Below are 12547 nucleotides of genomic sequence, written 5' to 3'. Positions count from 1 at the left end.
TAAAGACAAAATTAAGTTTGCTTTGGGCACAGTTGGCATAGATTTAGATTTGGGTTTAAAATTAGATGAGATTGTCTTGTTTGGCTTACATTTTTCTGTTTGTACCACGGAACAGCTACAAGGTTAGTTTTAGGGCCAGTGAAAGTAAAATACAGTTGTGAACGTTAAGTTCTAGAAGTGGACTGGGTATAAAGAATGATGGTTTCTTGGTATAAAAAGATGTCTGGGTTGGAATTAATGTTGAGGCTGGGGAAAACAGGAGTTTCAGAGCCCACATTACTGCTGAGCAGCATAAAGCCCATGGAGTGAGCGCAAATATGCATGCTGAAAGGGAGAGAACTGCTTTTTGTAAACTCTGTGGATGGTGTTTGTCTCTAGTTTATGCCAACAGCAAGGGTGAGGCTTGGAGTTAGGCTTGGAGTTAGGCTTCGATTTGGGGACAGCTAGTGCTTAAGCATGCATCTCCTCCTCTTCTTCTCCTCCTTTCATTCCTACTCTGTTTGTGAGTGAATCTGTGTGCTTTGGGGTTCAGGATAACCCATGGCTGCAAAACGATGCCAGTGCAGTGCAGAGATTTACAGCGAGTTTCGTGACCAGACAGAGTGGTGCAGGCAGTATTTCCAAGATCCGTTAAGGTCATTCTTTGAATAGTAGCTGTCCTCCTGCAGGGACTCTGAAATACATTTGCCTTCTGGGAAACTTAGAAAAAACATACAAATATTTATAAATGTACACAGTGCAATGTTCAGCTTGACAGTTAATGCTGAAGAGCTGTTCCAGTTTCAGATATTACACATGCAGTGCTGTCATCCTTTTTAAAACTGTTTTCTGTTTCCACAAAAACTGTTAGCCCTTTCTCTCTCCCATCAGCCCAGTTAGCATTTTATAACTGTAAATAACTCTGTAGTACCTAACAACGGGGGGAGACTGTAACACCATGTCTTCCTCCTGTCAATCGCTATTGACTGGCTCCAGTCCTCTCTGTCACTGCAAGTGTTTGCAGGTTGTATCATCTATCGGCACATGACCAATGGAGTAGTGTCTCATGAGCTCTGGTTATTTGGCCCTGAGCTGTGGTGATTCTGGTTTCCACAGTGCAGAAAAGGCTATATTCCTCAGAAAAGAACAGGAAGATCAGAGGCCTCCTCACAGCTAGTGTAACATACACTGGTTTTATATAGAGAGGTCTTTATATGAACCTGAATTGCAGGTTTAGAGATGCTAAAAGGTACCCAAGTTCCTGTTTCCGCTGCCTGCGTAATCACTGTTTTTCAACAAGGTAATTGAGAAGGAGTTAGGTATTTTTAAATTACTCCTACACACAGAAAATAGTATCTGAAGTTACCCCCAACCAAACTGGTAAAACAGAATTGCATTATTTGTGCTCTTAAGTTTGTGTTTAATTGAGAGGAAATAAACTAAAAGAATGAAATTAGCAGTGTTTTCTTTGAGAAAGCTAAAAAGGACTCAAATTCTTGCTTGTGTATCTAAAACTATGTATTTTTATCAAAGCTATTTTATTCAAACTAGTTATAAAATTGCAGCAGTAGTCAGATGATCCCTGGGAAGTTAATATGATATATAGCAATTGCTTTGAAACACAATAATTGTATAAAATTTGTTCTTTTTATAGTGCAAGGTATTTGCATTAGCTACCTATAAAATTTTAGAGGATGACAATTTTGCTTTTAGGAACCTAATGACCAACTAAAAAAGATGGTTTCTTATGAAACTCCATATTCTGTACTGGGGTCCCATTGCTTGTCCTTTTACTATCCCATAAATGCATTAATTACTACTGTAGACTGTTCTGTATGAAAGGAAAGTCATATTGCTGCTGGAGCAAATACCCACAGTCTCTGCTTTCTAATCATCTGTTTCTTTTTTTCATATCCCTTGAGATCATCTTCCTCTGATCATATTTTGCCTTACCCTTGTTTCACTGCACATTAAACTGTGTAAAGCATTGTCCTTCTCTTCCAGCCCTGTATGGCCCTATACTGTCTGGTGGTTTCACTCCCTCAGACAGTTGTGCTGAAAAATAGGTGTTCTTAAGCAGTATTCCCCAGGGGGTTAATTAACTGGTTTTGTGAAGGCTTTCAGATAAAAATTAAAGGGGTCTTGAGGAGCAGATACTGGAGGGGAAACCTTACGGCAGACGAAGGAATGAGTCAAAGTGAATCACTTTGTGTTGTAGGCACAAATCATCATAAGTCTTAACTTTCTTGTTCAGGATTAAATACTTTGTGCAGCAGACTCTTATCACCTGCAGTATTTTCTTTCTGACTCAGTGTTGTGAAGGTGTGGTAGTGTTCAAGCACAGACATAAGCATTTGACTGTTGCTGAGCAGATCCTGTAGGAAATGCTTCTTATCAGTTAAAAGAGTAACTTAAAAGGAATCAGTTAACCGTTAACTGACAGGACAATAAATTTTTTGTCTCTCTATAATCCCCAACGTATATATTTCTAAATTTGTATTCATCTGTATATATTAATATCTTTGCTGTATTTCTTCTGACACTACAACACAATGTCACAGAAACAACAGTACACATATTTGAGGCAGCCTAAATCCCAGAGGCTTCTCCACTGAAGTTGCCCCTGGTGAATCCAGTGTATTAACATGCAAGTAAAGCTTCTGAACAGCTCTGGGGAAGACTCCTGAGTGCCTTAGCTGCTATATCTGGTAAAAGCCTCTTTACCTGTTACCTACGGTGTGCTATGCAATAATGCTGATGGACTTTTCCGGTATCATTAAAGACCTAATGAAGTTCCTGTTACTTTAGGTTGTTGGTGGGTTCACCCTGGAGTGGCTATCCCGCTAACAGAACTGGAGATATCTATGCATGTCCTGTTGGGACGTCCAAAACCACATGTAAAAAATTGAATTTACAAGGTAAGTTGTAACGAATAATATCTTGCTACAATTGTTCAGTTTTTCCTTGTTTCTGTACCAGGCCAATCTATCTTATTAAATCTTTTCTTAACTATCTCTCTGCATAATCTCAGTCTCTGTCATGTGTGCGTATGAGTGCACTGCAAGGACTCAGTGCCAGCTACTGTTGAGACCCGTGTGTGTGTGTGTGAGCAAAAATTGGTGCCTGCCACTGGAGTCAGGCTGGCGGTGTGCGCGCCCCAGCCTGTGGTGCCAGCTGCTGGAGCCACTGGGGTCTCAGCATCAGCTGCTGGAGCAATTGGGGTCTTTTAGCCTGTAGCCATGGGGCGGGAACGGTGTGTGTTCCAAAACCAGCTGCTGGGGGGGACCAGGGCTCTGTGTCAGTGAGGGGCTCCGTGCTGGCGGCTGGAGCAGGACCGCGGGTCACAGCCTAGGGGGGCTGATGCGGGCTGCTGGGGGGGCGAGTGTCAATATCTTCCCCAAACCAGGTGCGCATGAGTGTGTGTGTTCACTAGCAAACTTTCAGCTGGACCAGCCAGCTTAGGGGGCCTCAGGTCCAGGTGTCAGGCGGGTGGGGGGTCCGTGCTGGTACACCCAGGGGGACCTGCGAATGTGGAGTGCATGAAGGATGAGTGTGTGAGTGGATATGAAGCCTTTTTTGTCTCTGTGTGTTTGCAAACTAAGTAGAAAATGGGATTCACTTTTGGATACAGTGAAAATATGAGGGAGCAGAGTGTGCTGAGATGCCTACTTTACGTTTATTTGTGGCGCGGAGCATTTCTGTCCTCCACTGCTCCTTCCAGGCTTTTGTGTAAAGCCTGATACTGGATCAGAGGAGTCTGGTGTCCTGAGGAATGTAACAGTAGCTGCTCGGCTGCAGCTACTCAGCCAGCCAAAAATACTCAATAGGTAGACCGTTTCTTCCTCTCTTTTGCCTTCAGCTCTCTGGAGGGCACATACTCTAAATGGCCATACTTAATTCATGTCTATAGTTAATGGTTAGCAAATTTTTGACAAAGATTAGCTTTCATTTCTTTTGTCTCAGAATTGTATGCAGCCATTTGGAAAAGGTGTCTTAGATTCTGAGAAATCAAGCTTTCGAAAAGGAATTCTAACTTACTAAATTGTTTCTACATCTTATTTACTATTCTGTCATTACTTAATCTCTTTTTGTTTCAGCTTTAATAAATATTCCAAATGTGACTGAGATAAAGGAAGACATGAACCTTGGCTTGACACTGATACAGAACTCAAAAACGGGAGGATTTTTGGTACGTATCAAGGACATATTCAGTACACACAGAAATTCCTAAGGAGAATGAAGAAACTAGAATTCTCCACATTTTTTTATAAGTCCAAGCTGAATGTATTTTATTATGCAGCATAGATTAATACATATTTTGCATATTTTAAAATATTGCATGCCACTGTCATTACCTAGGGTCCAAAACCGGGAAAATTACAAATTCTCTCCTTCGTCATTTATCTAAATATCCTATGGAAGGGCACATAATTGAAGATTCTGTAATTTAAGTCAGACAACATAGGCAAGAATATTTCCACGATGGACATCTTTAAGGCAGTCTTGTATAGTTCTGATTATGCTTTCAAAAGACAGTATGGGATCTCTTCTCCACCATACGCACTTGCACAGTGACTGTTCTCCTGACATGTTAGGATTTCTAGTCCCGTGGGTCTGCAATATGTTTTATTTGGTTAGTGAGCTGGAGGAGGATGCATTTTCTGTGTGTATGTTCTGCAAACCACTCTCCTTGGAGCCTGTAAAACAGATTTCATAATTGAAAGGAAGTTAACGCCTATTTAATATGCTTTTTTACAATCTTAACCGTAAGCATGAAAACTGTTGCAGTGTAGGTGTATTCCAGTTTGATGCATACATTGTAGGCATGTGCAGTAATTAAGTGAAACAATATACTACAGACAAAAGAGCTTTGAGGCTCACTTTAATCTTTGTATTTTTCTGTTGCATCTTCCTAGTAATCGCAAAATTATTCAAATGTTTATTATCTTCATTACCACATAGCCCAGTTCACTGAAATACTGAAAAGTAGGTCTAATTCCAGCCTTTCCAGCAGGTCTCTTGCTGCAAGTTAATAATGATAAAGTTAATCATAACTTCAAAATACAGCAACAGTGCTCTTCTTGATTGTTGGTTTGAGAAGAGATTGATTAAAAAAATGTTATTCTGTCTCTTGGATAATACCTTTAATTACTGCTAATACTGTCCCATGTATACCCACTTTTAATCAGTATCAGTAACCAGGGATTTAAAACATCTCATGCAGAAAAATTTGTATTTTCTAATAATATTTGAACTTCTTTCAGTTAAGAAGAATTTCCTGATCCATACGTTACTGAATAGGTCTCCTTAAATTGCATAAAGTAACAAAAAAAAAAAAGTTGAATGTTAAGACATGAACAGTTAGCCACGTCTTTGGTGACAGGAGCACTTTTTGCCATAAGGAGAATGGGGTACTGGAGACAGGTGCTTATCTGTGACTCAGCCTCAACAAATATCCAAAGCCCCATGACTTAGTTGTGGCAAGAACTGGACAACAAGCAGAGACTGTCTGCTCGTAATTGCAAGCTGCTGCCAGCCAGGACTTCGCTCCGAGACGCTGCCTCTGTCAGCTGGCCTCTGTGGTGGGCTCTGTGGGTTATGCTCAGGGCTTCCTCCTCCCAGCTCACTGTGCTCCTTCCTCCTGTGGCTGCTTCTCTCTCAGCCTCCATCCGCTTGCACCAGTCTGTGCTGCATCCCTGGGCTGCTTGGCTGGAGCGTGACCCAGCCTGGCATGTCTGTGCTGTAGCTCGTGAGTCCTGCTGGTTCAGCTGTTTGGTGCCATGTGATTGCCTCCCCCAGGTATCCTAAGTACAGGGCAGTCATTTCCACACGCTCATTACATTTTTCTGAGGCATGCTGAGTCCTGTTGGAAAGGTGTTTAAGAATTTCACTGATGGTTAACAACTTTTCTCCGGATTTCTGATCTAAGTTTCTATCAGTTTGTTCTTGGGGCAGTGCTGTGCCTTTAGTTGAAAGGAACAGCTCCCATATCCCTGCATGTAAAATCTCCCTTCTGTATTTAACACCCCACAATTGTTCTCCTTTGTCCTTCACTTTGCTAAACAAACACAGAGTTTTTTGGCTGAAATGTACTTTTTAAAATATACCTCTCGAACATGAATGACCAGATCTATGCAGTATTCCACATGAGTCTTTCCAGGGCACTATATAGTGTATTTGATATTTCTGTGTCTGAACTGCAGGTGCTTCTTGTCACATATCTTTAGGCCGTATTTGCTTTGCATGCTGGCTGCATGCTTATGATCACTCTGCAATCAGCCAGTGCCTGATCTATCTGCTCCTCTCTTCCACTCAATGAGCTCCCAGTTTATATCCCCATTTTTTAACATTAGTCCTTGAGGGCAAGTCTATGCCCCTTTCTAATATTCCGCTTTTCAAGTTCTTCGGCTCTTGAGATGTGATCTCTGAGTTTTCCCCTGCATTAATGATGCATCTTAAATTTCTGACTGTAACGATGCTAGAACATTAGAGCTTTTCTCTTTCTTTTAAAGTGATCAGCAAAGTTTATTAGAACATTTCTATTTTTTTCTCCAAGATTAATATCACAATTTTGAACTACCACTAATACAGAAGAAAACTAGAAAATGGGCAAATGAGATTGATCTGAAAAGAAGTTTGAATTAAAAATAACTTTAAATTAAAGACTAGTGGCTGTCCTCCAGCTTCATAGTTACTGATATAGACAATTTATTTTGTACCTCTCACCTCTGTAAAGATCCATCTTTTCCAGTAAAACTAATCATACCCTATGTAGCAGCTAAAAAGAGCACTTATTTCAAGGTCAGATAACATAGATATACTTCCTTTCTCTTGTGTAGAAAATCTGCCATCTTGTCAAATGTTAGGATAGTCTGATGTGGTCTACCACTGGTAAACCAGTGTGTGATTTAGCTAATTTACCGTTTACTTCTGCCTTTACCTTTTTTCCAATATTCTTGAGAAAAGAGTAATAGTGCTGTTCACTCTCTCTTCTCTTCCTGAATAGAGATGGTGCATTTTCTGTTTTCCAGGCTCTCCCGACTGGATAGGGCAATCAGAAAGTATACGTAATGAAGCTATAATTTCCTTCAGAGCTGTTGGACAGAAGTTATGTAGAGGTTATGTTTTTAACTTGAGTTCCCCCCCAAATATCCTCATGACAAAATACTGTCTCAGTATCTGTCTTTTTTATCTAGGTGCTTTTGTACCTATCTTTCTAATATCACAGGTGTGGCTGTCATGCAACCAGCTGGTTGATCCAGCTGAAAACGTTTCTTTTTACAGAGATCATTTTCAGCAAAGAAGCAAGATTATTTTCCCCGAAAGGCAATGAAACATGTAGCCCAGGGGTATGTGAGGCCAGGGCCAAACTTCTGCTTTCAGCGGCAGCTAAATAGGACAGTGCATACTGCGAGACTGCACCCTCACTGGAGATGATGAAGTTTAACTTGTAAATATTTTGGCAAAGTGAATTTCCCTTGGGAACAAGGCTTCCAAATTAGTAAGTGTGTGTGTGTGCGTGCATGCACTGATCACAAAACTCTTCAATCTGGTCACACTGTTGGTGGTAATCGGACGTACAGCAAGAAAAGCTCCTCTCTGCGTCTTTGCAGCGACCTGCATGCTCACGGCTCTGATGCCACCTCCTGGTTAGTGGAAGTAGTTCTCTGCACGCTTATAAGCGATGTGCAAATACCAACCCTAGCTTAAAGCAGCACAGATTCTTTGCAGACCAAGTCACGCTCCCTAGATGTTACAGCTGTGCATAGTCTGGAGGGGCCAGTTTGCAAAAGGAGGCACTAGGATAATCATGAATAGAAAATCCTTTCAATGAGAAAGTCTATGAAAGGGGTTACACTGTCACCATGATTGCAAGGGATTTGGCCTGATAACCCAAGAGGGCTCCTCTGATCCTATATGCCTGTAGTCCTGTTTATTGTGCTTTTGTATATGGATATGGTGAAACAAGTATTTGTTATTTTTATAGTTTCTTTTTGTTGTTATTTTTAAGACTTGTGGTCCCTTGTGGGCACAGCAGTGTGGAAGCCAATACTATGCAACAGGAGTCTGTTCTGAAATCAGTCCAAGTTTCCAGATCCTAAGAAGCTTTTCTCCTGCTGTTCAAAGTAAGGCAACGTGCAAAACAGATTCAATTAAAAAAAACATATCAAACAAAATCAAGATACGTTGTGTCAGGGACTCTTAATTTTGGATTTTTTTAAAAATGTATGTGCAAAAAGCAAAGTCCTGTGATTCACACGTGGGGACTGACAAATCGTTACCCAATGCCGATACGAATATGGATTCACCCCTCTGAATTCAGAGGCATTGCACCAGCACAGGCTCAAAAGTGCATATGCTTCTATTGAGTCCTCATTCTGGCAAACCCTTCCTGATCTAAAGTGTTACCTGTGTGAGACATAAATATGCACCTCTGGATTTATCCAAAGAGTTGTAAGTATATTGAGACTGAAAGTGCATTTAATGTCCACTTTTTGTTTTAGAGTGTTCCTCTGTCATAGATGTTGTGGTGGTTTGTGATGAGTCAAACAGCATTTATCCCTGGGATGCAGTGCGAGCATTTTTGAAAAAATTTGTACAAGGCTTAGACATAGGCCTTAACAAAACCCAGGTAAGTCAAAGACATCTTTGAAAAAGACACAAAAAAAAAAAAAAGGCAATGGGGTTTATTAGGAATTTTAAAGGAAACCATGTGTGCTTTAGCGTAACTACAGTACCTCCCCCAAAGCCACAGATTATGCAGTTGTCCTGTATCTTTCAGTATTGTTTTTTTTCTCACAGCTAACCTATTTCAAAAAGGATTAGTAATTTGATTCAAAACACAAACCAACTGAAACAGAAGTCTAGGTTATATCTAGGGGAGTCAGACCTCTTTCATGCATTAGGTGTAAAAGTAATTAAAATATAATCTGTGGGGATGTGGTAAAAGTAGAACAGACTTTTTATGGGCTTTTCATATGGCTCTTACTTGCCAACTGCTGCATCTTTAAAATAGGAGTTTTTCCTGCTTGGTTACTATCTGATCTTCGAGTTCTTTTTTCCTTTTAATTTGATGATGATAAGGAAAATTTTGTTGCCTTTTTTAAAATATTTTCTGTCTTTACAGTTGTCCATTTTCCATAAACAATACTGGGAACAAAGACTGGGGCACTGGAAATCTCTCTCCCAAAGGCTGCCTTCTTCCTTGGGCTACTTTGGAAGTGAGGTGCTTAAAAGCTAGGCTTCCTGCTCAGTCCTTTCTGAACCTCACCTTTAGCATCTTCTCTTTTTTTCTTTCATACTAAATATACATCTTAGCATATGTCTTTATCTTCATCTGTATTAAAAATAAATAAGGTTTGCAGTGCTGTCAAGTAACTAACCTTTAGGATTTCCTTAGAAGAGGTCAGATTGAGGTGTTGTCAGCTTGTAGAATTTTTGCTATTTTCTCATTTTTCCCAGAGCTCCCTGTGTTATTGCTATCCATCAGCTCTTCCAGAAGTAACCAAGCAAATGTTTAATGCCTACTATTTCAGATTGTTTGCATTAACATATTGTAGTCCATAATAAATGACATAAGGTGCAAGAGCATTTTAGCTTTCTTTGCTTTCCAAACATGTTAATATTAATTGGTTTTATATGTGTTGAAAGAAAATTATAACCCCATGTGCATCTGCAGATCTTTTACTCCAACGTGATAAATAAGTAAGTGTCATGATTCTATGTAACTGTAATGCGTGGTAATCTAACGTAATTTCTTTATTGCATAGGTGGGTTTAATTCAGTATGCTAATGATCCCCGTGTAGTGTTCAACTTGAATACATATAAAACAAAGGATGAAGTTGTTAAAGCAATGGAGGGAACGTATCAGAAGGGAGGAGACCTCACTAATACTTTCAAAGCCATTGACAATGCAAGGTAAAACACATCGATGATTACTGTGCAACTATTGTAACTTACCTTACAAGGCAACAAGCACATCCTGAATTTCATTCCCACTGGGAGTGCACGTCCTCGGAGCCTCTGAGGAGGTTCCCAGCAGCAGGCAGAATCCTTCAGGTACATTTACAGTGCCCCATGCAGAACAGTACAGGGATGTGTAAACTAGACTTGCTGAAAAGCATGTCTTTAAGCATTGGGTTAAACTCTACACTAAAGTAGTTGTGGTACCCAGCAGAATTGTTTGGACTGTCACAGATGTCTAAACACGACAGTGCATTGAACACCATGGACAAGCTTTTAGGAAAGATACAAAGCCATTGAAAGAAGTAAAGTTTATCCAGGGATTCAGTGGGACCAGTAACATTTGTGTTTGCAGGTCAGGCTTTGGTTGATTGCGGAGAAAATAAAATCTCTTGTCTGTTGTTAGTTTGTCACTGCAGCACCAGCAGCGTGAAAAATAGGAAAAACTTAAAACAATGTGCTATGACTCTGAATATGTATACAGACCAGGTCTGTTTCTCAATAGGAAGATGCTATTTTGCAGTTGAATCAAGGACAGGACTCTAGGCCAAAATACATGTTGAATCAAATGGCCTTGAAAATTTTGTTTAGGAGCAGACTCAGCCTTCAATGGAGTCCATATTTGCAGTAGTACTGAGGAACCTGTTATTAATACTCTTCCCCTTTTGTTTGAACTCGGTGGAGCCAATTCCTGGCTGCTCTGGTGTTACAAAACAATAGTTCTGACAAAAACCCCTTTTTATTTAGAAACATTTGTACAAAAAAAATTGTTTTCCCTGGAATGTACATTTCTATCAGAAATACCATCCAGTCCTACTTGGTTGTTTTTTCTGCTTCCTTGATTATATTTCTGATGGCTCTTTGAGCAGTGCTTTGAGAAGAAGCTATCAGGAGCATAATTGAAAATTCTTATTGCAGATTGTTAATTTACAAATAAAAAAGCACTACAGATGCACCTTATTCTAAGTCAGTGATGGACATATTCATTACAATATATATACCAAATTCCATCCATTATAAATTGACATGTGATAAATCCAATATTTTATAACAGACAGTATGCCTTCTCACCTGAATCGGGAGGACGTCCGACAGCCACAAAAGTCATGGTTGTTGTGACGGATGGTGAATCACACGATGGCTCCAACTTGAAAACAGTGATAGGTAAATGCAACGAAGACAATATAACCAGATTTGGCATTGCTGTAAGTAATACTATAATTATATATATTATTGCAATTTTTGAAAGATCATTTTGTTGTTTATGTATGAAAGTGTATGTTCTATACATAAGCTGTATATAATGCATGTATTGTTACACTGGTGGGCCTGAAATTAGGTGAAATTAATCTTTATGAACTAGTGAAATACTGGTCGTCTTTAACTGCCTGAAAAACCAAAACCAATTATTACCTGAGCAACTTCAGTGGTTTTCTCCTTTGCCTTGGTTTATGTATTTTTCCTGTCTGAATGGTCCCTTGAATAGGAATACAGTCTGATAAGCAATTCAGTAATATGAATGAAGGTAATTTTTTTTTTTAATATGTACAATGTTTACTGAAATAATACAGAAGGAAACACCATGACTTCCTTCACTGTTCTTATTTTGTTCTTTTTTACCCAAGGTTTTGGGATACTTAATAAGGCATGAACTTGACACTAAAAACTTAATTAAAGAAATCAAAGGAATTGCTAGTCATCCAACAGACAAGTATTTCTTTAATGTGTCATCTGAGGCTGCACTACTGGAAGAAGCAGGAACTCTTGGAGAGCGCATTTTTAGTATAGAAGGTAAAATACTCAATGTCTCTGAAAAATTAGATCAGATTCTCTCAGCTGATGAACTAAGGATTTCATTTAGCTTCACCTTAGTGTAGTACTGTGAAAACAAGGGGCAGCTGGAGCTGCGAGCTGCTCCCCAGGAGGGCTCTGGTTTGCACAGGTGTTCCCTCAGCTACCCCACCCTTAGTAAGCCTGAGCTTCAAGTTAGTTTCTGCAGTTTGTAGGAAATATTCCTCAGTTGCTGAAAATTCCAGTCTAGTCAAGGGCTTCAGGCATCCACTGGGGACTTCTCCATGTGCATCCAAATGTATTTGGAGCTAATTACCACCGGAGGAGTGAAGGTATCTTTATGCTTGTCAGATTCACCTGTGTGAATGCTAAGCAAGTGTAAATTTAAGAAGCAAATCAGACTAGGTTACTGATTATAGAACTGAAAAGCTACAGTAATGCAATCTGTGTGGCATCTACCAGGCTCCATCCCTAGCATCACCCACAGTCCTCTGTACTCTCTGGAGGAAGGTACTGTAGAATTGACTCAGAGGCACTTCATTCCCCCAAAAGCCAGCTTTTTAAAGTCACATTTAGACCTTGCTTGGGAGACTTGTGACCTGCCCTCAGCCCTCCCTAAGGAGCTTTTCATGGCTGCACCCTTCCTGTGCTCAGGATGAAATCTTCCCTTCTCTTTCACTTCTATTCTTTACTAGGCTCATGCTGCTAATCAAGTCAAGGGGATAGGTTGAGCTCCCCCTCTTGGGTGTTTTTGAGTACTCCTGTTGAATTCCTGTTACTTGAGTCCCATCCATCTAGCTTAGGAATTATTCC

General features: G+C 40.0%; 1 protein-coding gene across 1 annotated transcript in view; it reads left to right on the top strand.

Annotated features, from left to right (window-relative positions):
- Window positions 1-12547, top strand: part of ITGA2 (integrin subunit alpha 2) — a 53603-nt gene that overhangs the window by 9276 nt on the left and 31780 nt on the right. Inside the window, exons 3-9 of the mRNA XM_050913217.1 lie at window positions 2788-2897; window positions 4077-4168; window positions 7991-8105; window positions 8484-8611; window positions 9750-9898; window positions 10998-11148; window positions 11569-11734. Of these exons, the coding sequence (XP_050769174.1) occupies window positions 2788-2897; window positions 4077-4168; window positions 7991-8105; window positions 8484-8611; window positions 9750-9898; window positions 10998-11148; window positions 11569-11734 (911 nt within the window). The remainder of the gene's footprint in view (window positions 1-2787; window positions 2898-4076; window positions 4169-7990; window positions 8106-8483; window positions 8612-9749; window positions 9899-10997; window positions 11149-11568; window positions 11735-12547) is intronic.

The sequence above is a fragment of the Gymnogyps californianus genome, chromosome Z (assembly GCF_018139145.2).
Source record: "Gymnogyps californianus isolate 813 chromosome Z, ASM1813914v2, whole genome shotgun sequence".
Lineage (NCBI taxonomy): Eukaryota > Metazoa > Chordata > Aves > Accipitriformes > Cathartidae > Gymnogyps > Gymnogyps californianus.
The sequence above is the reverse complement of the archived record's forward strand: the minus strand, read 5'-3'. Positions and strand labels throughout refer to the sequence as shown.